Source organism: Styela clava, chromosome 8, assembly GCF_964204865.1.
Source record: "Styela clava chromosome 8, kaStyClav1.hap1.2, whole genome shotgun sequence".
Lineage (NCBI taxonomy): Eukaryota > Metazoa > Chordata > Ascidiacea > Stolidobranchia > Styelidae > Styela > Styela clava.
Genome location: NC_135257.1, coordinates 17,552,056 through 17,577,670, shown reverse-complemented (window position 1 = coordinate 17,577,670; position 25,615 = coordinate 17,552,056). Strand labels below are relative to the sequence as shown.

The window sequence follows — 25,615 nt, the reverse complement described above, 5'->3', positions numbered from 1 at the left end:
TATGTTTCTGAAATATGGCGCAATATGACCTTCTGCAATGACGCGTAATGAATCACAGAGTTAGTAGGACAAACTATTTTAAAAATAAATACTCTCGCTCGCAGTGAAACTTTGATCTTCGTTGTTCACTCTACCGTAGCTAAAAATGCAGGGTTCAAAATCGATGGAAAATTACTTTCACATGTTATTTGTAAAAACAAAAGATTTCTATATTATTTATACGTGGAAGAAAAAGAGAAGTAAATGCTATAAAATAGCATGTATTACAACGTAGCTCAAGGATGGCAAGAATTGTTACTGAAGCTCAATAGGAATAGCGTGGCACTGCTATATTCTATGTACTCATTTGTTTGACTTGTCACTTATTTAACTATCGACCCATTCGCTGCAATGTTCGTTATTCAACGAGTTTGCTCAGCATACACAGTTTATTAAGGTGAAAATCAGGTTGATAAATAATCTACGATCACAATGCTGAAGGGTTTTGAAGGTTTGAAACATGCAGAACTGTATGCAAAGTATCGCATTACTTATCCATACGAGGTGACACGGATGGTGATTGATTATGCGAAGAAAAATAAGTCTAATGGTCAGTTAGAACACATGGTAGATGTTGGCTGTGGGAATGGCCAATCAACAGAAATATATAAAGACTATGTGGGAAGGATAACTGCCATTGACACAAGTGAAAGCCAAATAGCGGTAGCAAAGAAAAATGAAAAGAGCAATATTACGTACGTAGTTGCAACAGGTGAATGTTTACCCGTGGAAGAGAACTCAGTCGATTTGATATGTTCTGGTCAAGCAATTCATTGGATCGATTTTCCGAAATTTTGGGCTGAAAGTCGACGAGTTTTGAAACCCGACGGTAGCATGGTATTTTATGGATACGGTCTACTTCAACTTATTCCAGAACAAATGCCTGTTGGTTTTGATGAAACGACAATAAAGGAGAAAGCTACTGAGTTATTGCTAAAGCTCCACTATCAGTGCAAGTTCCATGAACGGATTGACCATGTGAACAACCGTTACGTAGAAATATTCGACATGATACCAAGCAACGAGAAATCCAGAGACGATAGCATATTTATAACCCGCCATTGGAATATGAATGACCTCAAAAATTTTCTTTCGACATGGTCCGGATATCAAACATATCTCAGAGAAAAGAAGGCCGATGATCCCGATATCCTTCGTCAATACCTTGATAACTTGAAACAATTACTTGGCATGGAAACTTCCAAAGACGAAGACATTCAATTGCGTGTCAGTTGGAATGTGTTCGTTATATTTTCAAAGAGACCTTCATAATAGAAGTATTAGTTGAAACTTTCTGAAATTCCGTATAATTTATATATTATTATTATTTAATTATAACTAACTTGTTGGTGTTTATCTAACTTTTTTAAATTGGTAAAACCACAACGTACATTTCTCCCTGACAAGGGTATCAAAATAATCATATATATTTCCAAGTTCATCGGGGGAGTCATCAGTGAAGTCTTTTGAGCCAAAATCTGCCAACATGCGACTTCTTCTGTTTCGGTAACTTTGACCTGTGAAACGAAGTCAGCAATATATTATAAGCATTCGGGCATTTCCGCTTGTGTCATCAGATAAAGTATATAGAAACAGTATATTGAGGAATGTTTCAAAATTAATATTGGATTTGTTTCAGTATTAGGGAGATAAATAAATGGTTACAATTATCCCACTCACTCTTCGTTTTGTATCATACCGTTGCCACATTTGGGAGGCTGCTGCCTCTTGCTCTGTCACAGTCTGGATCTGGAGTGTTTTAATGAAAATTAAATATTTCACTCTTCATACGGTAGAAAAAGTGTTTTTAAAACCAAATCAGTATCTGTATTTATCTCGAGTAGGACATGTATTAAGCATGAAATATATATATGCCTTGTTATTTCGTCTGTCTCATGATCGACCAGCGATCAACGCATGGTTGGTCAATATGAACGCGATTTATTTCCTAAATTCTTACTCAAAATAATTTCAGCCGTTCACACTCTCATACTCATTTGCCCTTATGAAGCCTCTGTCTCCATCTACCCTCGCCCATATATTATAGAAATAGATGAAAAAGGCGTGATGGGATATAAAAATGAACCTACAAACCAAAAAAAGTAACAGGATTCTGAAATGAATGAATTCTACAAATGAAGAAGCACCAAGTGCCTAGAATTGTAAATCAGGATAGGATACGATTTACATATTTATCCCCGGGAAGAGGAAAGCCGATAAGACGGCTTAACCATATGGCGAACCACGGCCTCTCATCCGGGTACCAGTTCATGTCGGGTATAGGATTGGTTAGCCAGTTATTTGTTCTCAGATGCATGGACTTAATGGTGGAGGAAGACAAAACTGACCAGCGGTTACGTGAACCACCCTACAGGAGGCTAGCAATCCTGTTGCACATAACTATCCCCGCATGAGATTGGAACCTGCTAACCCACACAGGGTAATCAGAGGTGCGATGGCGATCGTATTCCTAACGCTTAGTACGATACGTCACACCGCCGATCCATGTTTTATGTAAAGCAGCTCTGTCTCTGCAATGTCGTATGGCAAGTACCTTGGAGTCGTATTTTTGTTTGTAACGGGTTAAGTTTTTTTTTTCGTTTTAATTTTTTTTTAAGATATAACGTTGTCTTTCTTCTTTATTAGTTACTGTCAGACTCAATCACAGATGTCGCTGCTCGTTAACAAGCATTGGTTTACCTCTTGCACCCTGAAAGGCCAATTTACGGATAGTTCTTACAAAGTGTATTTTAGGTATAAATAAAAATAAACCATACTGATTACTACTTGTAAATGAAGTTCTGGCTTTTGGCCAGAATCTTATATATTTGTTATAATTTCAACAATCCTTGCCAAATATTGTTTTTACATACTTTTCATGACGTCATTTTATCGAGATTGAAATCTTGGCTCACGAAAATTTAATTACGAAATCGATTTTTGTTCCTGGTACTTTCTCCGATATTTTGTGTAAATTGGTACAATTACTGAAAATTCAACACACTTAAACGATTCCAAGTTTCTTGTACACGAAAAAGAACAAGAATTAAAAGAGGAAAACTTCACGAGTCGGGCAGACGTTGTTGCATTTCGTTTGAATAATTCCCGTCATTGTCCGTGGATTTCAGCTATTTAGCACATAAGTATAAATAGCGAGCTCCATGCTGAAGTGAGTCTTTGAACGGGTTGATTAAATTAGGGTTTGTGTTTGAAGGTTTCCATATTTTAAATGCCTTATCTGTCTGTCTGAAAATAGTTTTTGGTCGAAGCGTTATAAAGATTAATAGCTAGACACGAGAACAAGTTTATGGATAACGCGACCACGTTATATTCAGGAATTTCCGATTCGAGTACATTCAAAATTTTTCATATTCGATATAGTAAATTTTTGAATTCAGGAATGATTCAGAATTTCAAACCGTCTGACAAGCAGATCAAAACATACAATATATCAATTGTTAACAGACAAAACCAATGATCTTTATGTTTGTGTCATCATAGATGTGATCAGCATATTGCGGTTAATGTAATTTTTCACATGAAATTGCCACAAATTTAGAATGTATTCTATATTCAAAACACTTTCTTAGTTCGGAATAGTGAAATATTCGGCCATCCCTGGCTACTATTAAATATCATTCTAAGCATTTTATAATTCAAAGGGTTCACATTCGGAAATTATCGCTGGTGCTTTTTCGTAACTATTCAACTTCAAGCTTCAGAATTGTATCGGGAAAGCAAGAAAATAAAAACTATTACCGAAGCTTCCATCACTTCGTTGGCTGCGCAAGGCCTCATCTCGTCTCATAAAACGAGATATTTTTCGAGTGTATATTTTTACTATTTCGCATCAACGTTTGGGCAATACAACCTCTCTCTGACACTCAAATCGATATTGCCGATAGCTCACAACGTTTCCGCGCAATTAGCCAATCTCATTCTGATCGAAGTTTGACGTTTGCCTGTTTTCTTGTTATATCAAGCAGATGGATAACCTTTGTTGCGATATGTCCGTCGAAAATTTTGTGATGTAATCGTGGAACAGTCATGTATACATCGCAGCCTGACATTATAATATACCAGAACATCGAAATGTGGAAGATCTTCCGCTACGCCGTCATTTGAATTGAAGCCCATGTCACTGAGAGCTGTGGATTTAAGCCGATTAGTCGCACGGATAGTAGGGTCTGGTAATTAGTTATATTGAGGTAATGGCTGGTAGCACATGCGAGCCGAATTAGGGAGTTGTCATCTATACATCTAAGGTTCATATTGTTCTAAAAGCAAATGTCAGCCAAGAAACTGATAAATGTATCCACAAGATATAATAGTATGAGAATAGGCCTACGTATGGTATCTGTATGGTTACGCAACCTGTGAGCATGAAAGTGCAAAGCACAATGGTAGGTTTTAAAAGCATTGCGCATATAACAAAGGCAAATTTGTTTGAGCGAAATGTGACAGTAGACATAGGATGCACATATACGTGAATTTTTTAGTAAGTTTCTCTGCGATGTACGAGTTGCAGTACGTACGTAACGTAGTAAGTTCAAAAGCGTAGTTTCCCATACAGGAGGTCCTTTATTAGTTTATGGGACATGCTTTCAATCATACCATGAAATTCGTGTAGTTCATCCTGAATAACGATTGGTAAGAAAACCTCGTTTTTATGAGGAGATCAATTCATTTATGCATTCACTTACAACATAATGTGATACTACATGGATGTCTACGTTAGTTTGAGGGGTTCCTTCCTTTCTGCGAACAATTTTTTGTTTCTCGACTATGTCGCTCAACTCAAATTTTAATCTTTTATTCGGTCAATTAATTTCAATGACAAAATGCACAATAACCAGAACTATATTTCGACTAGCTCATTCTAGTGCAAACTAACAGTTTTCTTATAAATCAGCTTGTAAATCAGTCCTGTATCAAGTAAAATTTCTCTTAGCGCCAAACCATAACCATGTGGGACTGATAAAATGAAAGTTTATGGCCTCAAAGTTTTTAATTTCTCTTCTGTGTGTTTGATTAGTCTCTGTGAATGCGTTTATCAGATTGGGTTCTTTGTCCCCGGTAACATCGCCAAGAAGACGCAAAAACCTAATCGCTCTTATATGTTTCCCCATTTCAAGCGAGTTTACAGCCAAAAAAGAAGTCGACGTTCATCCCAATTTTTGCTCACGTTGGCCGATCATTTAAGCCATCGCCCACCAGTTGTTGCTTGTTCGTATCGGGAGAAAATTGGCCGCAAAGTGACAAACACTAATTTAGGACTTTAGTTTGTATATAATATATTATTTTTAGAAAGGACAAAAATAATGAACAATTCGCTTCCAAGTTTACTAGAATGTTTGGAACATTGTGATTGATTTTATTTTCTATTTATGTTTGAGGATAGTTTTTTTTTTAATTCCCACATGACCGATATATATTTAATCAACAATTTTGCTGTTTTTTGTTTATTTTTTGGAAACACTCTTCCATTGTAGCGTGCTAGCAAGATTCATTTTTACTGTGCCCAGTTATATTTGTATTTATTCATTTATTTTGATATGGGCCTTAATCGCCTGAAGTAATAAACGAATTGAACTGAATTGTTGACTAAACAACTGCATTTTATTCATAGAATTGATAGGTATTTTTGGAAGCCTACTCGATGTCGCGTTCACTCTTTTATGCTGTGTTATTTTGCTGCCTGAATGTTTTGATCAGAATCGGTAACGGACAAGAGGATGATCGATATGCATCGTTTGGTAAGTTGCCTTGTCATACATAACATTTAAAAATCTGGCACCACCTTCCCAGGGGAGTTTTTATGAATGACATGATACACGAACACCTCAATTACCACGACATAAAAAAGTCTTTTCCATTAAAGCTTTGCCCACAAAATGCGAACTATAGTTTATCCCAATTGGGAATTGAACATTATATATCTATTAAGAAAACATGAATGAAACCTGATTTTGAACTTCTAAAAATGCTGAGCGCAAGGACCCCAAAATATGATGTATGGAAGCGCGATTATTAATAGCATACGCGTATCGGTTCGATTTAAAACAGAAGTTCCCAAACTGGGGCGCATGTACCCGCGAGGGTACATTTCGACTTTTGAAGGGGTACATTAGATGTAGTATAAGAGTATTCATTCCTTAACTTCTAATTTGCCCCAAAATATTTTTCTTCTCCTGCTGTTGATAATTTAAAACCTTAGTTAAAAGAACTCCTCGTCACATTGTCATCAAAGTAGAAGCTGTAACTACAACTACAAGTCTAATTTCGCAGATCACGTGACTTATTTTGTCCAATCACAGGACGCAGTACAATTTTGGTGTTACATGAGCGAATGTTGAATTGTCCAAAAGAATACCGATGAGCAGAAAGTCTGGAAAACCCTGGACTTAACGAGCCAGTTTAATTGATATATCATGAGTGCGGTGGTTGATGTTATCGTAACAAAATGGAGTTGAATCCAAGATAATTGACTTAAAATGTTCACACGACTACACCACACGTTGATAGCTCATCTCACAATCATATTAGCATGTGTTGTTTCAATGATTTTTTATTGAAGAACCATGTTAAATTTTGAAACATAATTATTTTGCCACATTGACGGATATTCCGCTTTCATAAATAATGTATTTCTCTAGTTAAAGTTAAAACTCATAATACAAACCCTGAATATTTTTTGGTTTTCTTTGATTTTTAGGCATTTTATCAGACAACCGTGTGTCTCCAGAATTTGTGAAAGTTGCGTTGAGCGAAGTCTGGCAAGAAAATCAAAGTATTTTTCCAAACGATAATGTCACCAACTTCCCGTCAGTTTTGCGAGTCGTGGATGGTGGCTTCAGCGTCATAGATCCGACTGAACCGTCCGATGTATTGATGAAAGGTATTGTCGTTTTAATTTTATTCAAGAATTTTTGTAATTCACGTATGGCTAATCGTTGATGACCATGTGTGCCCAATGAATCAAATTTGTGTTGTTGTTAGTACTCGTGGCATTTTTCTTGTTGTTATTGTGAAAAATGGCTCTTCCCCATAATTATTGGACCGATTTCTTTGAAATTTTTAGTGGTTAAATATTGTTGTTGTCGCTAGAAATCTATTTTATTCATTTAAATAACTTCCGTGGGTTCTATAAAATTGTTTTTACTCTTTGGAGTGTTGTGTGGTAACGTTCGTTATCACAATTTCTCAGTGTGTAGCCTGTAGCGGTTCCGCGATCGCACTTCAGCAATCCGGTGGTCAGACTACAGGTAGGTAGCCTACTGTTAAAGACTTTGTGTCCAAATATTTCGGCATTGCTCCCTTGGTTTTGTGTAAAATCATGGCCTAACCCTAACCTGGTACACATAATTGTTAAAGACCTACTGTTAAAGACTTTGTGTCCAAATATTTCGGCATTGCTCCCTTGGTTTTGTGTAAAATCATGGCCTAACCCTAACCTGGTACACATAATTCGTTTACCGTACCCGTTTACAGTATGCAGAAAAAATTGGTCAATTTTAGAATTTCATTCATAAAGTAAATGCCAGATTCTTATAAATTATTGAAACGAAAAATAATTCGAGTTTAATCTAATTGTAAACTAAACTATTTATTTGTCACAAACAATTACTTTTTAGGCGCGGCATAAAAACGAGCGCCTTTTTTTCTAAAATTAGACCAAGCACAGAAAATTTCGTTCAAATTTAGGGTAGTTTCGATTTTTTGTCACTGTTTTTTTTTCTATTTTAAAATGTTTACAATTTTATCTTCTGGGAAACTTTAGCAGCATGCCAATAATAGAAAGGTAACTTTCTCCTCAGCGGGTTTTAAAACGAAAATGATTGTAAGCATTGGAGATTACGACTGAATTCCTAATTAGCGCGGTCGAATCACGATTGAAAAAGAATGTTTCCCAAAGATCAACATGTTTTTAGAGGCATTTATCATTCGCAGGATCTGATAACAAGGACTGGGATTCAGACACAAAAAATCTTAATGGCTAAAAGCTCGATACCCGACTTAAACCGCTTCTGTCAAATTGCCATCTAATTGGATCCGCTCATACTTTTTATTGATTTTTTATGCTTCAGTGAAAGAGTAGGAATGCTGCAACGAAAACGCAAAATGAAAACGAATTTTGTCGTTTATTGTTGCGACGTAGTTTTAAAAATTCAAAAAACTTTCATGGCGCTTTCCACTTGTCTTCATTTTAATAGCTATATGCAGGTATATATATATATATCGCTTATGATCTGTCTATTTTTACGTGCTGACCCAAAAATAAAACCCATAAATTTATTAATTACTCAAACGAAATTGAAGAAAAGGTATTTAACACCTATAGTTCTATAGTAATCTATGACGCTTTGCACAAAAGTTATGTTCTTATTAGAATACGTACCATATACTACTTGGGTTTTGATATTGCCGTCACCCTATTATACTATACGCTGTTTATTTTTTAGATTTTGTAATGATTGCGCAATTGCGATTCGAATTTTATGCACATGACATCGAACGCTAACTCGTACAATTCTGTTTCAAATCTATATTTTTCGCATACGCATATCAGCAGGGCAGACTACAGACCTCCGCACTTTTTCCGGCCGCATTAGATCCCGCGCCAGTTTTAGCAGTAGATTATTTAATTAGCCCAATCTAAATTATAGCCTTGTAATAATTTTGACGATATATATAGGCTACTGTATGAATTCGCCACCCGCTCGCCACAAAAAAATCACCTCAATCGTGATTTTGTACTTAAATAAAATTGGAAGACTTATCTTAATTTTGAGTCCTTATTTTTAACCCTATAGTCAGAGTAGGCATCACGCAATTCAATTCGAGTAGGGACCCGCAATAGCTAATAAGACCACCGCCTCTGTATATTTGAATACTTTTTACGCCAGTTTTATCTACGTTTAGCCTTCTCTCCTCATCTGCTCCGGATTAGTGAAAAACTCCGGTTAGGTCGTGCAGGTTAAAAGGGTTCGCTCGCTTATTCTTGATTGCCTTATCTTGTACCGTTTTCTTTTACATAATTCTTGAGACAAAGCCCTGTTGTATGTGCGTCATTCCGTTGCGTTGCGTCGAGAGATGACAGTCGATATTTCCTGTCCATATTCCCATGGAGTGATATTCATATACATATACAAGAACAATTATTAATTGGAATTATAAACTCGAAATTTCCCATTTCTGCGGTTAAAAATATGCACAGACTACGCATTATCGACGTATACCAGGATTATTTAAAACAAAAAGTTTTTTTTTCGGACTCCTGGGAATTTCCAAAATATGAAGAAAGAGTATTGTGCATGATATAATTTATTTTTGATATGATATTTATAAAAATTCCCAAATATTTGATATGACGAGAGCTCTTGAGCCATTAATTTGTGTCGCTAGAGTAGTGCTGCTTTATATTTCTTTCAAAGTTAGAACGTTTGCATAATTCTGAGAGCAGGCTGGTTACGTTTTCAAAGTTTCCTGCACTTCAATATCCTACACGACCTTTCAGTCACCAGGACTATCCTGCTCGGCAAGGCTCAATCCACTTTACACAATTTGCTTTATAACTTTAAAATAAGTAGTGAAACGCATAATCTTGCTGTCTCGTCGTCGAGCTTGAAACTCAGTATTAATGCGTTAAGTTGTCTTAACGCTCCCTCAAAAATTGTCTACGCTACCATCGTGGGGCGCTCCCTACCGTTTGAGAACCATCATTCCAATGTGTAGGGAGAATTGCGAGTAGTTTGAGAGAGGGAACCTGTTTCAAAACGTCCCACCACTGCTCTTATTTATTTCTTATTTCTATCATTTCCTTCAACTTAAAATTTGTTTAGTTTGTGGAATGTTGACGTCATCACCAGCCTTTGTGTTATATCTGACGAATTGCAATGTCGATGGATCTGGCGTTTCTTTTCTGGCAAGCGCATTACGGCTGCCAGTTCTATGGATTGCAACAGTACCGGGACGTCAATGTAGAAACAAGTAAGAAAATGAACGTATGACCATTATATCGAAATACTGTTTGAATCCATTTTGAAAAACTCAGGTTTTCCGCACACAGATTTAACCTTAAAATACTTGCCTAGTTTTTAAGATTCACAGATGTTCTCGCCATCGTGAGGACGAGTAAATTTGTTTCAACGCTGATAAGTATACTTCACTGGTTTAACGTTGTTTATTTTGCAGACTGGAAAAATAAACTTACCTATAACTAACATTAATTTTTGTGCCTAAGTATTACAACATCCATAGCTATTTTAATTGAATGCATGTTATTGCAGGAACCAGAACCAAATGAAGTATTCCGATAACATTGGCAACCCATATTTTATTGAAGCACCGATACAACCCTTTGCGATGCCAAGAAAGAAGAGACGGATACCGGGGTAGAAAACTAGTTTAATTTACTTCTTTTAAGTTTTATTCAAACAAAAATGTTCCATCCACGTATTTTCAACGTGTTTTTCGAATAAAAAATACTTCCGTCTTACTATCTGTTATTTGTAGCTTATTGTAAGCTAGTTATTTTTAAGGTGGGACGCGAGACTTGACAAATTCTAAAACGGGGGCGCGGCTTAAAAGTTAGAAAGCCACTGCTCTATTGGTGAATACAATATTCATTTTTGGTTAATTTAAGCTGCATTAATTGATATTTTTAATAAGCGCAATATTTTGAAAGCAGTACTTCCAACAAACTTCACAGCAATATTATTGGTTTCTATTATCGTTCAGTTTCATCACGAATTCGGACTCTAGTACAGATTCTTATACAGAACAAAAAATATTTTGGGAAACAGAAGATCAATTGGTAGTTGGTAAATTTTTTGCGAGTTTTCAATGGAGTCGGTTGATATGCCTGTATGACTACAGTTTTGGTGAGTACAATATAGCAAGAGATTTGTAGCATTTTATTTCGTCGCAATAATATTAAAGTTAACTGTGCATATGATATAAGCATTGTAATTGTGGAGATTGAGATTTATTTTCATGTCGTTAACGATGTTAAATTATTAGTTCGTATAATCTCGGATTTGCAATCTACCGTATTTCCCATAAGTCTACCCGGTAAATAAGACGAGGCCCGTTTTTAAGCCTGAAAAAATGGGTTTTCGCATGTAACCTGCCAATAAGTCGGGATAGTAAAATCGCATCAACATCGGAAACTCAAATTACCATGCAATGCCTTTCGAGCGGTCGCCACGTTTGCGCATTGGTTAAAATAGCCTATAATGACGTTTTCTTGTAGCGTAATATTCAATCCATAATAACTACGGGAATTCAAACTTTCTTTAAATTTTAATCTATTTTTGTTCAATTCGCGATTGCGTCCACCATAAAAGAACATTACTCAATACATAATAAGGCGACACCAAAAAAAATGAAAATTATCATACTCGTCTAATAAGACAACCCCCTCAAAATCAGTCCAAAAATTTGGGTCTAGAAAAGCGACCTTTTCGCCGGAAAATTGACAATTTCATGATAGGTGTTGTGCTGGGCCAGAAAGACTAAAGTTGTGATCATGTATATTAATGTGATTAGTTAAATTTGAGTATACAACAACCAAATACAATTTATGTTGTTATTCTAACAGATTTCTCCAGTTTACAAAATGTCCTGGAACATCTCGGAAGCAGAATGAAAAGTGTGATTGTACAGAAACTTCCCATGAATCCACTGAATGGTCAATTTTTTGTAAAGTTATCAAAGAATTTAATAAATGATATTCTACGGCAAGTGAACGTAAGTTTATATGTAATTTAACAGGTTTACCTAAGACTGAGAGAACCTCCGAATGTTTGACATTAAAAATACATTCACTAATACAGACAATTTAACGTTTCATTAAAAAGACTTGAACGCGCACTTTTACTATTCAATTCCTTACACCCAATGCTTTATTTTTACAGTTGGATATTTATATTTTTAGTGTCCTGACTCTCAAAACTGCAACAACAAAGTGGTATTTGCCATATTCTGTAGTGAACGAACCACAAAAAGAATTATCATCGACCTGGTAAGAATGTCAAATATATATGCAGAATGAAAGATAAGGCTGCAATTCATACATATTCATTAACTTCAATATAAAATAAATCTACGTTAAAACACGTAAAAGACTAAGCAGAACCCATGATTTGGGAATATTTTGCCTCTCCAAATACATTATGATCATAGTCATTCATTTATTTTTTTTTATTTTTATTTCAAAGCTATTTTAGGCATCTCCCAGTTACTACATGATTTTGTAAAGTCTGGTATAGGAGAATACTATATATATGCATGTCAAAAGTTGGTTTTAAATTTGTCTGGCGCAAAAAAACAAAATTGTTGAAAACACCATATACTGTAATACTACACACAGCTTGCGAAAATAATGGATTGCAATAATCTCATTCAACCTCTGAAACCTATTCTTTATATTGGAACCATGTATAAATTATTTTACTCAATTCAAGTTTAGCAACGATTTGTCAAATCGGCCTGGGGGCTGAGTCCATTTTAAAAACTCAAAAACGTTAACAAAATTTGCATATCGAATTATTCTATAACGTCATCAGCCATTAAGGTTTCTTAATGCTTTTCTAAAACCAACGTGTGGTTAAATGTTTGATTTCGATTTTATGGAGGGTTCATCAGTTCAGTTTAAAATCTTATTATCGAAGAGAAAAATTGAAGTTTAATGTATTCTACGACCCTTATCGAGTTAGATTCACGTCGATATAGAAACAGGCCAAAAAAAGACACTACCTAGTGACTGACGTTAACAATTTTTTCGATAAAAATTTGAGTCACTTCAATTATTAGAATTTTCTAACGCACTAAGTATGTTCACATCAGAAAAAAATTAATGCTTGGAATTTTTTTAAATTGAAGTTGTAAAGTTTTTAGTTATAAAATCTAGACTAAATTGTAATCATTCTTGGAAATTTCAATATGACATTTTAATATTTCTTATATTTCCCTGACCTGCTTCTTTGACTTTTTCATTTTTTTTTACTAAACAGCTTCCTTTCTTTCACAACAAACGTGTCCATTTCTACATTGTAGACGTTGTAAGTATAAACCTAATTTATTATATTTCTTAGAATTCAAATCTATTGGCTTTCATTGATAATGAATGAATATTCGGCTCCCCAGGAGTGTGTGTACCAATATGGAGGTAACTAATTTTGTTCGCTTACTTTATATTAAGTTGTGTAAAAAGACTGAAGCCTATGGGCAGGGGGTTTATTCACTTGACTAACACAGACAGTCCCCGAACTCGTAATAGAACTAAAATAAGGAAAATCGGAATAAAATTATGGCCTAACCCTTAACTGATACACACGCTATACGGGAGTACCAAATATTCAGTAAACTAATTGGTTCGATGTTTGCCCAATTTGAGGGCGAATTTCTACATTGCTTCGAAGAAACATCATATGACGACTGTATGAATAATTTTAATAAAATACATGAATTATTTTTGTGAGGCTAGTAAGTAATTATATTTTCATACTACTAATTTTATGGTGATTTATTTTTTATTGTGCGTTTCAAAATTTGTTAAAATGAAATTCTCACACAATTCCTCGTTCAACAGTAAGTCGGTTTACACATTTAAATTATTTATATTCCAATTATATTATATAGATATTTTTGAAAGGGCGTGTACAGGCATGTAAGCTTCCACAAATAGTCTTATTGCCTGAATTTCCTTTATTTAGGGCTGGAAAAAGAATTTCTTGAATGGGGTCTTGTACAGCAGAGAATTCACGATTATAACTAAAAGAGAAAAACAATCATCTCGACAATCATTGACTTACAATGAAAACCTGAAGGTAATGTTTAATACCTGCAGATCTGAAAAAACTTTTTTAGAGCTTGTCGCGTGTTATATCGACTCTATAGTATGTGAAAGTGATCTTAGATTCGTCATTTGCTCTCAATTAACTCGCTCGTTTGATAATAATTTCATGTTTCCCTGGCGAGAATAAGTTTCAAATTCGGCGCTCTAGAAGTTTGTGTACCAATATGGAGGTAACTAACTAATTTTTTTCCGACAGCTGTAGATCAAGTTGTGTAAAGGGACGGAAGCCTATGGACAGGGAGTATATTCACTTGGATAACACAGACAGTCCCCGAACTCGTAATAGAACTGAAATAGGGAAAATCGGAATAAAATTATGGGAGAACCCTAATCTGGTACACACACTATACAGGAGTACCTAAATTTCTTTGGAATTGATCAAGGAAAAACTGATCGGTTCATCGAATATCTAGGGTTACATATCGACAACTGGCTTCGGTATAATTTTGAGCTTGTCATTTTCACTCAATTAACTTTCTTTCAATATATCAATTTTGTGATAATAAAGCCTATAAATCTAATTTTTCACTGGCATAAGTACACTAGTTTCAAATTCTTTGGAATTGGTAATCATGTTTGGGCACTTAGTACCATAACAACATACATATATATATGCATACTGATTCCCCCTGTGCGATATCACCCAATAATAGCAAGCCATGATTCAGATCCGTGTGATTTAGAGCGCCTTTTACTATCGATTGGGCGCATATAGGGTAATAAAGATCCTTAGATATTCCTCAAAACCTGCGAGGCTTTTTATTTTGCCAAAAGCATATTTAGCAATGTTTCTGTATTTCCAATGCTGAACCCGGTGGTGTTTTGTATTTCAAGTACGAAGAGGTGACTAAGTCCAGCTTATGGTTTGAGAATATTCCTACCCATCCGGAAAAAGTAATTACATGACCTATAATATAAACTACACACTAATTTTTTGCAACGTTTTTTGTATTCAGTATTTGAAAGATCAGTTCAAATATACATTGAGTGCTGTATCGAAAGTTATTCTCAACATTGTACCACCAGTTCTCATGACAGACGCCAACATGACTTGCTCAGAAGGACAGTTTTACCCTGAAATGCAAGCGAATGAATTCGTGGATGCTATTCGTAAAGAGCTTGGAGGTTTGTGAGAGTGTTCTCAAAGCCAATTATACTATATTTCAAATGAATTTCCAGATTTTGTGACGATGTGATGACGAGGCTCGTCGTCGAAATAATCCAACTTTTAGTCAGTAACGATAGATATTTTATTGAGACGAGGGTGGCCTGCCATGATTCGAATTTTTGACTGTAATTAAATTTATTATATATTTATGGGTGCTCCAGAAGTATGCGCACCAAGATGTCGCACAACCTGAATCCTACCCGGTACACACATACTATGTCCAGGTTGTGCGCCATCTTGGTGCGCATACTTCTGGAGGTCCTATTTATGTATAGTAAATTCCTAATTGTGCAAATACCTCGAAGTACTTTCTGCATTCATAATGTTATGTTAATAGGAATTAATAGTGTTTTCAATGGTATTAAATAGTGTAAAAGTATTTCTAGCTCTAGTGGAACGGCGATAATGAGGTTTGTTGAAATAGTGTGAATCAAACTGTCATAACATTATTATTGAAACGAGAATTGCCTGACATGAATCGAATATTTTAATACATTCAAGTTTATTATTATTACATAAATAGAAATAAGAAGTTTCTGAGTTTTGCATTTTCACATTCATGAGGCAGTATTGGTTTGTACAGGTCTATATAACCGAGCATTCAAATCACTGTAAAAAAATAATTAAACACTTCTTTCTTTTTTCAAGTGATCAATAAACTCGATAATCGCACTGTGATATCTGGCAACCGTAGTTATGACTCCAGTGAAGATGGCGACGTGACGTACCTGAACACAGACGTGTTACGTTCGTCAAAAATATCAAAGAATGAAATATTTCAAGATAAAGAAAGTGAATTGGAACTACGTGGATTATCTTCAAGAGGGCAGGTTTGTAGGCCAGTCACATGCGCTAGCATTTGGTTGGATATCTAATTTCAGAAAATACAAATCACCCGACTTAAAATTCTTTTCCTCGCCAACTTAGTCTTTCCTGGCGCGATAATTTTGCATCCCATTTATTTATAATCATCTCGGCGTAACACAAGAGTACGTTTTTTTTTATTAGGAGCAGTAGGGCCATATACCAAAGTGGGTTACAGATTTGTCCGATTATTTGTAAGAAGTGATGTGATTCAAAATATTTGGAACGGGTTCTTATTTGTATCGAACTCGCTAACAACATGTTACCCGATTTCAGAAAATGGATTTACCCCACTACGTTAACATGACCCGCTTTGAATAAATCTAATACCTAACTTTCGTAAAGCCAAATATAGCGCGAGTCGCAAGCTGAGGTGCACGTTACGCATTTGTCCCGTCGTCTGACGACAAAAAAAAATGTTTCGGTGAATATCACAATATTCCGAAAAAGGGTTCGTGCCACTGTTTATGATATATATATATATATATATATGATATAGTTATATATAATTTTCCATCCCGTCAACGTCAGTTTACTTCAACTAACAATAGTAATATTTTAACCCTTTGTTCACTGAATAGTTTGAAATCAAAAGTTTGATCGATGCAATAGCTGAGAATGCTAAAGTTTGGGAAGACGAATCGGAATTTCAACCGTCATTACAAAGTATAAACATTACCGCAACACTGCAATATGACCCTTATCAAATTCTTTCTGGGAGGACGCTTCGTGTGGCTACAATCGAGGTTAGATTTTGTATTATGCTTTCGCGTGTTTTCCCATATTTTCGCCGATGAGATCTCCCACTATGGCACACTGGAAATGTTGAGGAATTTACAAGTTTATCGCACTGTGCATTGTTTCGATAAATATATAATTTTTGGCTAAACTAAATAAAAAAGGCTGTGTTAAATTTAGATCATATTTCAGGAATATCATTTTGTTTTGTTCAGGGAACAAAGCATATACCGTATATATGATTTCTAAAACAATCTGACAAAACAAAAATACTGTAGCGTCTGTAGTCGTATATTTTTCTAACTCCAAGAATATTGTTATAGATGGCTAACACAATTCAATCTGGGATGAAAAGTGCTAGGCGCTTTGTAACAGCGCATGACTTTCCGGTATTTATTTCGCTTTTCATTTCACCCAGTGTTATCACACCGAATTCGGCCATTTGCATTTCTAAACCCGTTGAATTTCAGGACGATATTTCATTTTTACAGGACCCACCGTTTGTTATGGCAAAACGCGGTCAAAAATCTGTTGAGTTTTATGGATTTTCCGTCAGTGTGTTGGATGCCCTCGCAAACAAAATCGGATTCAAATATAAAATGTACGAAGTTCCTGATAGAAAGTACGGCTCAATTGTAAACAATTCGTGGAATGGATTAGTTGGTGAATTAGTTTCAAAGGTACAGTATAAGCGTAGGTTTAAGCGTGAGTTAGCAGAAGTTAATCGACGGTGGTGTTAATTAGATAATTCATACAATACTCATAGTCACTATCAGTAGTTTCAAAACTCTAGAATTCGAAACTTTTGAATTAGATATTGAACCCTGGGTGTCGCTGATCGATAAACAGCTTTGGCTCCCCGCGACTACCCTTGTCCAGTAAAACTGTCTAATTATCATTTTCTAGTAATTTGTGCTCGAGTGATATTTTTTCTTGTTTCAAAAAAATATTCTTGACATGACTTATATCAGCAGGGTACGCAAAAATGTATATACCTTTTCCTTAAACAGGCTTTTAATCATACAGTAGTTTAACGCCGGGTCATTGATTAGTCTAATTAGTTTATGCGGGGTTTTAGGAATTGATCCAATGCAACTCAACGAATTTGAAACCGAATCGGCTAAGCTGATGCCATTGGCGACCGGAATCAGCCATTTGTGCTTTCCAAATTCATATTGATTTCGGCGTTTTGGCTATTGGTCCTGGCATAAAACATTTATTCAGCCTTCATTTTTAATTTTAGAAAGCTGATCTTGCTATTTCGGCTATGACGATGACACCTCGCATGGAGCAGTACATCGATTTTACGGCTCGTTATATGGACTTTGGCTTGGGTGTTTTAATGACGAAACGGGAGGTATTTGCATAGTATCTTACTATATCTATATATAAATATGTTTTACAAAGTCACTTAATGCAATTCACTATACCAGATAAGTCACGCGAAGGGGCGTTTTCACGAGTATTCTACGTGAATTTTGAGCAATATAATTCCATACGGTTTCTAACTTAGGCTGCGATTGCGTTCACATTTGAAAATTCGACAGATAAATATACAAATTATCTTCTCGGGTCTAATATTTTAACGGGTAATCTTCAAATACAACATTAACTTCCTTCAAGACTAAAGTTTATTGCTCTTGCTCAATAAATTTTGATTTCTAAATCTTCGAAAATATACACAATTCAGTCGAACTCAGTTTTATAAGCATTCATACTCGCCATGTGTGTGTGTGTGTAGTATGAAAGTATATATATGACGCTTTTAACGATTCAAGTCTTTTGCGCCAGACAATTAAACCAAACTTTTTATATGCCTATAATTATAGTAATCTCTTGGAGGACTTCATAGAATCAAGAAGAGAGGGGAAAATGCTAGGGTTGCTTTAGATAGCTCTGAGTTGAAAATCAATGTCATAATTGCGGCATTTCATCTTAAATATGTGTCTTTCATTTATATATTCGAAGAAATCCATTAGAAAATTCTTCTACTGTCTCTGAAACATTACAGCAATCGCAAAGTCCATCATTATGGCATCCTATTTTATGAAGGTGACCTATTTACTCATATTGCGCATTCGTGTAAATATTTCTTCAATTATTTTTACAGGACACAAATGAAATATCCCTGTTTACTTTTCTCCGACCTTTCCACAGCCTGGTATGGTACTGCATTCTAGGTGCTTGGTTTAGTGTGTCTGTTCTGCTTTTTGTTTTAAATCGAGTATCGTCAGAACCGCGCCAGCACCGAAAAGGAAGTCTTCATCAAGTGTCTTTACGAGATACTTTCTGGTCTGTGTACAGCACACTACTCCAGCAAGGTAAATAAATACTGTATTATTAACTACACGAAATGTATAGAAAATAGAATGTATAGAAAGATGGCCGCATTCTATTTCCTTGCCTTTCCCGCGGCGCTCTGGTTGTCGCTAATTTTTTAATTTGTTGTGTAGATGAAAAAACTAATTTTGTGGGGCCCAGCTGGATGTCTGAAGTTGGTTATATTGCCTAACGACAAAAATGTTGCACACCCCTGAACTAGAATCTTCCTCGTATTTGATGGACTGCTAACTAATTTTTTACGGGCAAAAAATATATAAGTATGTGCCGGCCGCGACGAGATTCACTGTGTATTTTAAGTAAATGCAATCGTAAAACAGCTCAGTGAAAGTACTATGTAGCAGAAGTATAAAATTATCACAATACAATAATTAAGCAGATTTTTTTTATTCAAATGATGATATCAAGTCCCCATTCAAAACTTTACATCCAACGTGTAAACGTGACAGTTTGCCTTATATTTTGACGTGTCAATGTGGATCAATATTTACAATCCTGTCTTTATTCTATTAGGTCCAGGAATGAACTATATGTCAGTTTCATCTCAAATTGTGACAGGAATTTGGTGGTTTTTCGTTTTAATAATTTTTTCATCTTATCTCGCTACTCTGACGTCTAACCTTACATTAACAAGGTAAGGTTTGTCAGCATATATCTTACATAATTGTTTTGCTTCGAAGGTGTAACCAATCATTTTTCACTGCTTTATGTCGAAAATTTGTGTAATAACGAAACGTCCTGTTGGACAGAATGGTGCTCAAATGGATCGTTTTGCTAACTTGTTGTTGTTTCGAAAGAATAGCTTTTCTCTCGAAACTATTAGTAATTAGAGAAATCGATTACAAATTTCCAATACTTCAAGAATACAGAAGCCGCTGTAGAAGGCTATTACCCGGCTTTCATTTTTTTTTTTTTTTGCTTTTTTATTTCACGAGAATACTTTTTTATGACTTTTTATTTTTTTGTTCGTATGTTGCTCTCTTGTTTTTAGGATGGGATCAGACGTACGATCGTTTCTAGAACTGGTCAGTCAGACAGACATGAATTTCGGAACAGTGCGAGACTCTTCCATATACGATTCTTTAGTTTCAAGAAGTACGTGAATTTTAAAGTGGTAGTCGGCAAAGTTTTTTAAATTAGGCCCAAATAATGAAATGGAAAAGGTTTCAAGTCCCAACAATTTTGTTGAAAATTTTAAATTCAACCACGTTATAAACTTATTAAGGTACATTTCAGTTGAAATGAACGTACTTTATAATCGTTTGATATATGAACAAAAACCATTTTGCCAAAAATTTATATGTAATGTTGGATCGATAGCACCTTTTTGTGTATCACTGCCATAATTGAAATTTATTGAAGTTCCCCTAGAAAATGCTCCGTGGTCCACGATTGGGCCGTTGCCCACAGCTTCTCGACCTCTAATTTAAAGTATATTTATTGAAAAAATTTAGACAATGCGCACTAATTGTTCCATTTCTGCTCTTCATTCTGAATTATCAGGTATAGACGACAATCCGATATGGCGAAGGGTACGGGATGTAGTCAATGAAACTAACTCAGTTTTTGCTGTTGAAGATGGAATTCGTCGCGTGAAGGAAAGTAAAGGTTTGTAATATTGAATTTAAAAAGCAACATTTGTTGTACAGCACATCTATTTTAGTAGCACATCTATGTGCCTTACAAAGAACGCGCAAGAATTCCCCTCAAATATGCGTTGTCATTTTCTGATTGTAAAATACCGTCACATGAAAGTGTATGTGTTACTAGGGTTTTTTGAACTTTTGGTGTTAAGGAGCACGTGTTACTTACCGATTAATGTTCCTGAGTAAACTTAAATTACTTTATTTAATGACTCCTGATGTATTTGCCGAGTTAGGCCAAATAACACCAGGTCCAGAATTATACTCCGGATTGCGCAAAAAAATTTTCAGTTTAATTAGTGAAGTCTTAATTGCCTAACCAATCACACTTATTTAATCTACCACAACAACGTTTAACCCCAGTGTCTGGTGTGTTTTCAAGTAATATCTGTCACGAAAGAATATAATTTTAAGCGACATTACAAAATCAAACCCGAGAAAAGATACCGAAAATACCACGGTATTTCTCGGGAAGCAATTTTAAAATAATTAAAGGCTTTATATATCTTCATTAAAAACTGACTAGAACGCTAATCACTCATTCTTAAATATATATATTAAAAGGTGAGTGAACTCGCGATGTTTGGATCACTTTTGGGTTTTCTTAGACTGCGGCCCGCGAGACATCCTCAAAAGTTTTTGCGGCTCTCCAACCTCGCAACACTCTGACCTAACTGATGCGCAAAGATTTAATTTTAATTAGTTATCTAATGTATATTTTTTATTGTTTCAAGGAAGTTACGCATTTTTGTGGGACATAGCTGTGATCGAATACGTTATCAACTCTGATCCCTCGTGTTCGTTTTCATCCATTCAAGAATTCATATTTGAGAAAGGTTATGGAATAGGAGTGCAGAAGGGTGATCCTATAAAAGATCCGCTATCACTTGCGTAAGTAAATTGAAAGCTGAAAAATTTGTTATCAAGACTCACAATATAATAACATTTTCTTTTTGCTGGGACATCGATAGTGTTACGTGTATCAGACCTACATAATATGATAATATTTCATTACGTTGGAATAGGAGTATAGGCTTCGCCGCTGGAACATAATATATTATTTTATTGTATTGAGTTGTAAGCGAGCTAACTGTCCAGTCGAAGACAAAAACCGAATCCTAGAGCACATAGCCAGACCCTGAAAGATTTTAAACATTGTGATTGCTCAATCTTTTCTCCGATTGAAATCCTGAAATCCCTGCTCTTCCCGTCCCCATCGGCTATAATAAGCCTGTAATATATACTACTGTTCTGTGCATAATTGCGTGTATATTGCATTCAGAATTCTTGAACTACAAGACGAAGGTGTGATCAATACTTTAAAGTCACGCTGGTGGAAGGGTTCAGGATGTTTCACTCGACCGAACCCCCTCTCACCAACTGAGTGAGTAATATCGAACATTACAATTTAAATTTAATTCCCAATATCTAGGGTATATATCCATATCTATAGGGTGTCCATAAAGCCTTATTTTTTTTATATTGCAACGGGAATTTATCGTTACCCTTTATTATTTTGGGCACTCAAAGATGTATTAAACAAAGTAAAAATACTTGAACAATTCATACTGAAAACAATTACTAAATAAAAAACAACAAACCTGGTTAGGAGATTTTGAGAACTGATTTCATAAAAAGATTGAAATTGTAAAGGGATCTTATGGACACCCTGTAACGCCGTTTTCTCGGCGAGTAGAGTAATATCAAACATTAGCATTGATATCAATTCTCAATATATAACTTTGTTGTGCTATTCAGATCAATCAGTCTTCATCGATTTTCTGGTCTATTTTGCATTCTTGGTGGCGGTATGGTGATTGCCAGTTTAGTCGCAATTTGTGAAATCTGCATCAATGCAAGGAAAGATAAACGCGCAACATCCAAGGCTGCCTACACAATAAAGGTATTTTCTTTCCCCAAAAATTAACACTTGTGGATTGTGTTTATTTTGTTGTAGAATAGTGTTTCTCAACCTGGTCGCTACCAAAAACTGGGTTGGCTAAAAATTCTTTTCGGTCGCTTGTTTCTCGAACGAAAAGTTGATTTTATTTTCTAGTAAATGTTATTGTTTATTCTGTATTTAGTGTTGAAGTGTTGCTCAACAGTAATTGTATATGTGAGAAATATCATAACGTTAAAACTATGCCAGGATTTTAAACAGTCGCGGATGATATACAAATATTAATGTTAAAAAAATGTAATAAATATTAGGGAAAAAAATGTTATGTGAAAATAAATGTTTTTTTTTTGTTATTAGTAATTTGATTTTGCAGTCAACTAAGCACTACATGCCATTTCAGTAGCCCATTTGATCTTATCCTCGTGTTGAGATATTACAAAATTAATTTTAACAAAATTTGGATCGCTTGAAAAAAGTTTGGGAACCACTGATGTACAGTAAAAGACTAGTAGGACACCTTAAGCTGAAGCTTATTGGGCACACTCGATCAAGTTTGATCTCCTTGTATAGGGTGAATGGGCAGCAAAACTAAACTTTATCAGCATATTTGACTTCACTGGCGGAAATCAAATGTATATATTTTTTATTATTCTGCTTATCAAATATCAGCTGAAAAAGTCAGCTCTTTAAACAGAATGTGGCAATAAAGATGGTGTAAAAAATTCCTGCGTCATAAATAGATATATGCATGAGATTATAAATGCTTACGTAATCAAAAATCGTAGATAGATAGAGTTAAGCCTGCAATGTAGCTTATAAAATCGTTAGAGTTTTTGTAAATCGAATCATTTTCCAACAGGATTCTGAAAATGGAACTGCAGATACCGATCCACTACTTCAGCGGAGTTCTTTCCATCCTAACGTAACATTTGAAAGAACGAAGGACAATTCTATAAGAATCGTTATAAACGGGACGCAAGATAAGAGGTAGGCTCGCATAATGATTTGTATTATAAAAAGTTAAAAGTTTGGGAGCTTCAAATTTCAAACTTATCATGAAGTACCTACGACGAATACGTCAAAATGTGCGATTCACCTTATTTATTTTATATATTTTTGATTTCCAGCAAATATTCGACAAGTATTCGAAACTCCAACCACTTAACGAATTGCAACGAGACGAAGACTGTTGAAGGTAATTCAGTTTCATTCATTCTTATTCATATCAAAATTTACCTTCAGTCCTCAGTAACCAGATAGCACAACTACGTTATGCCTACGTTTTAATCCACAGGCAACGTTGTACACTGTTTTACAACTATTTAACATTGTAAGGCCATCGTTGTCCTTCAACGAAGCTCATAATTGGTTAGTGGTTTGTGATCCAATGATTGCGCCGAATTCTCAATTGTTTTAGGCAAATTGGCTCAATACAAGGTCACGCTCACTCAGAAATCAACGTGACAATATTTCTGAGCAAAGTTATGGGTGGGCACTAAAATGTCAATTGAGTCACGTGACATATTTCAACACAATTTGTTGTCTGTTTTACATGATCAAGATCAATATTAACATTTTTAACACAAAAAAGTAGGTAACGAGCCCGAAACTAAAGGTGAAATAAACAGTGATAGAAGAGATTAGAGCGACCATTATCGTTCTCTAGCCTATCTTTGCAACAGAGTGAGAGCTCATATGATTAAGATGATTTTATGACTATTTAATATGTAGTAACAGCGATTTTTTTGGGGAAAATCCTTAGGAATTATATTCGAAAATTCTTTTGTTCACAGATTTGCAAGAGAAAGTAGAAAATCAGACAAGTTGTGAGAATCGCAATGGAAGTCGAAAGTCTAACGGATACGTTGTCTCGGTTCCAAGTCCTTTTAGAAAACGAAAGAAATTTCAAAAGCAGAAAAAGACCTATTCCATTTCATGAAGATTTACACGAATGCTGCTATAGATCATTCTATGTTAGCTGTACTAATGGTATTAAGACCATGTGAATATTATTCAACTTGCAGTAGTGCGTATTGAATGGTCATAGACATTAATTCTTGACGATATAATTGCGTACCAGATTGTATTGAAAACATACTGGTACAACGTTTTGCTCTTTTACTGGTACTTCAGAAGTATGTGAACCAAGATGGCGGACACCGGAACGTAGTATGTGTACAAGGTTAGGGTCAGGCCATAATTACGAGTCCCCGAACTCGTAATAGAACTAAAATAAGGAAAATTGGAATAAAATTATGGCCTAACTCTAACCTGGTACACATACTACGTTCCGGAGGCCGCCATCTTGGTTCACATTCTTCGGGAATACCCTTTTATTTTCTTATTGTCAAAAAACTAAAATTTGCATCTCTTTCTTTACGCTCACCAAAGTGGTAATTATTCTTTTTACTGTCCTTTTATTTGCTCTTTTGAATACAGTTTGTGTAATATTATGTGTTGAGTCCAAGACGCTCATATCCACTGCATACGATCAATGGTATATATATATATATATATATATAACCAGCGATGGGATTCGAAGTTGTAAGAACAGGATTTTTTTCGCATCCAACTCTCTGTTGCCCGAGCAACAGGCTCCCTAATTTCAGAAAACTATGCCGAACGTGCGAATTTTTCCAAACCTAAACCTGATTCAATTTTTTTGTGTCTATACCAATGGCGTTACAATGCCCTAACAGCGAGCTTGAGTGAAGCGGAAAGCCACGTCATAAGACAAATTCTCAAAGGTTTGTGCGTGCAACTACTTGATAGCCTATGTCAAATATAAGTGCGGCATACGGTTTCGCCCTGTTATTTGTATTTATTCCTCCTGTATTAAAGGTTACACACCCCTGCTCTAAATTACAAGATCGGGTTCGACGATTATCCCGATATTCCACGAACGCTTGAACAAGGGCGTAGGCATCCCAACATTGGTGGTGTAATGGGACCATTTTTTTCAAACAACGCTTCGCGTTCCTCGATCCGAATAAGTTTAGACGGCCACTGATACCCAACGACTAACATACCGCTGATACCTAACGATATCTTAAATAAGCTCT

At 35.4% G+C, this 25,615-nt stretch overlaps 2 protein-coding genes across 2 annotated transcripts; both read left to right on the top strand.

Annotated features, from left to right (window-relative positions):
* The first annotated feature begins 222 nt into the window (after positions 1–222).
* On the top strand, positions 223–1,400 carry LOC120346028 (putative methyltransferase DDB_G0268948). The gene has a single exon (XM_039415660.2). The coding sequence runs from the start codon at positions 472–474 to the stop codon at positions 1,309–1,311; it is 840 nt and encodes a 279-aa protein (XP_039271594.2). The 5' UTR covers positions 223–471; the 3' UTR covers positions 1,312–1,400.
* Positions 1,401–5,688: 4,288 nt separating this feature from the next.
* LOC120345925 (uncharacterized) lies at positions 5,689–25,006 on the top strand. The gene is made up of 24 exons (XM_039415524.2): positions 5,689–5,795; positions 6,755–6,937; positions 9,882–10,029; positions 10,329–10,433; positions 10,780–10,922; positions 11,642–11,790; positions 11,978–12,064; positions 13,056–13,103; positions 13,758–13,871; positions 14,857–15,025; positions 15,717–15,898; positions 16,514–16,678; positions 17,162–17,350; positions 17,914–18,027; positions 18,781–18,991; positions 19,524–19,644; positions 20,002–20,105; positions 20,514–20,618; positions 21,388–21,544; positions 21,936–22,037; positions 22,412–22,556; positions 23,413–23,540; positions 23,681–23,748; positions 24,347–25,006. Exons 1-24 carry the CDS (start codon positions 5,699–5,701, stop codon positions 24,490–24,492), a joined length of 3,180 nt encoding a protein of 1,059 aa, XP_039271458.2. The 5' UTR covers positions 5,689–5,698; the 3' UTR covers positions 24,493–25,006.
* The last annotated feature ends 609 nt before the right edge of the window (positions 25,007–25,615 follow it).

What these genes read in the sequence shown, in the direction of transcription:
- LOC120346028 (XM_039415660.2), top strand. Translation starts at nt 472, where the DNA reads ATGCTGAAGGGTTTTGAAGGTTTGAAACATGCAGAACTGTATGCAAAG.
- LOC120345925 (XM_039415524.2), top strand. Translation starts at nt 5,699, where the DNA reads ATGTCGCGTTCACTCTTTTATGCTGTGTTATTTTGCTGCCTGAATGTT. An exon ending in CAGCACACTACTCCAGCAAG is followed by an intron (nt 18,992 to 19,523) that starts GTAAATAAATAC and finishes TTATTCTATTAG; the next exon opens with GTCCAGGAATGAACTATATG. An exon ending in CGATTCTTTAGTTTCAAGAA is followed by an intron (nt 20,106 to 20,513) that starts GTACGTGAATTT and finishes CTGAATTATCAG; the next exon opens with GTATAGACGACAATCCGATA.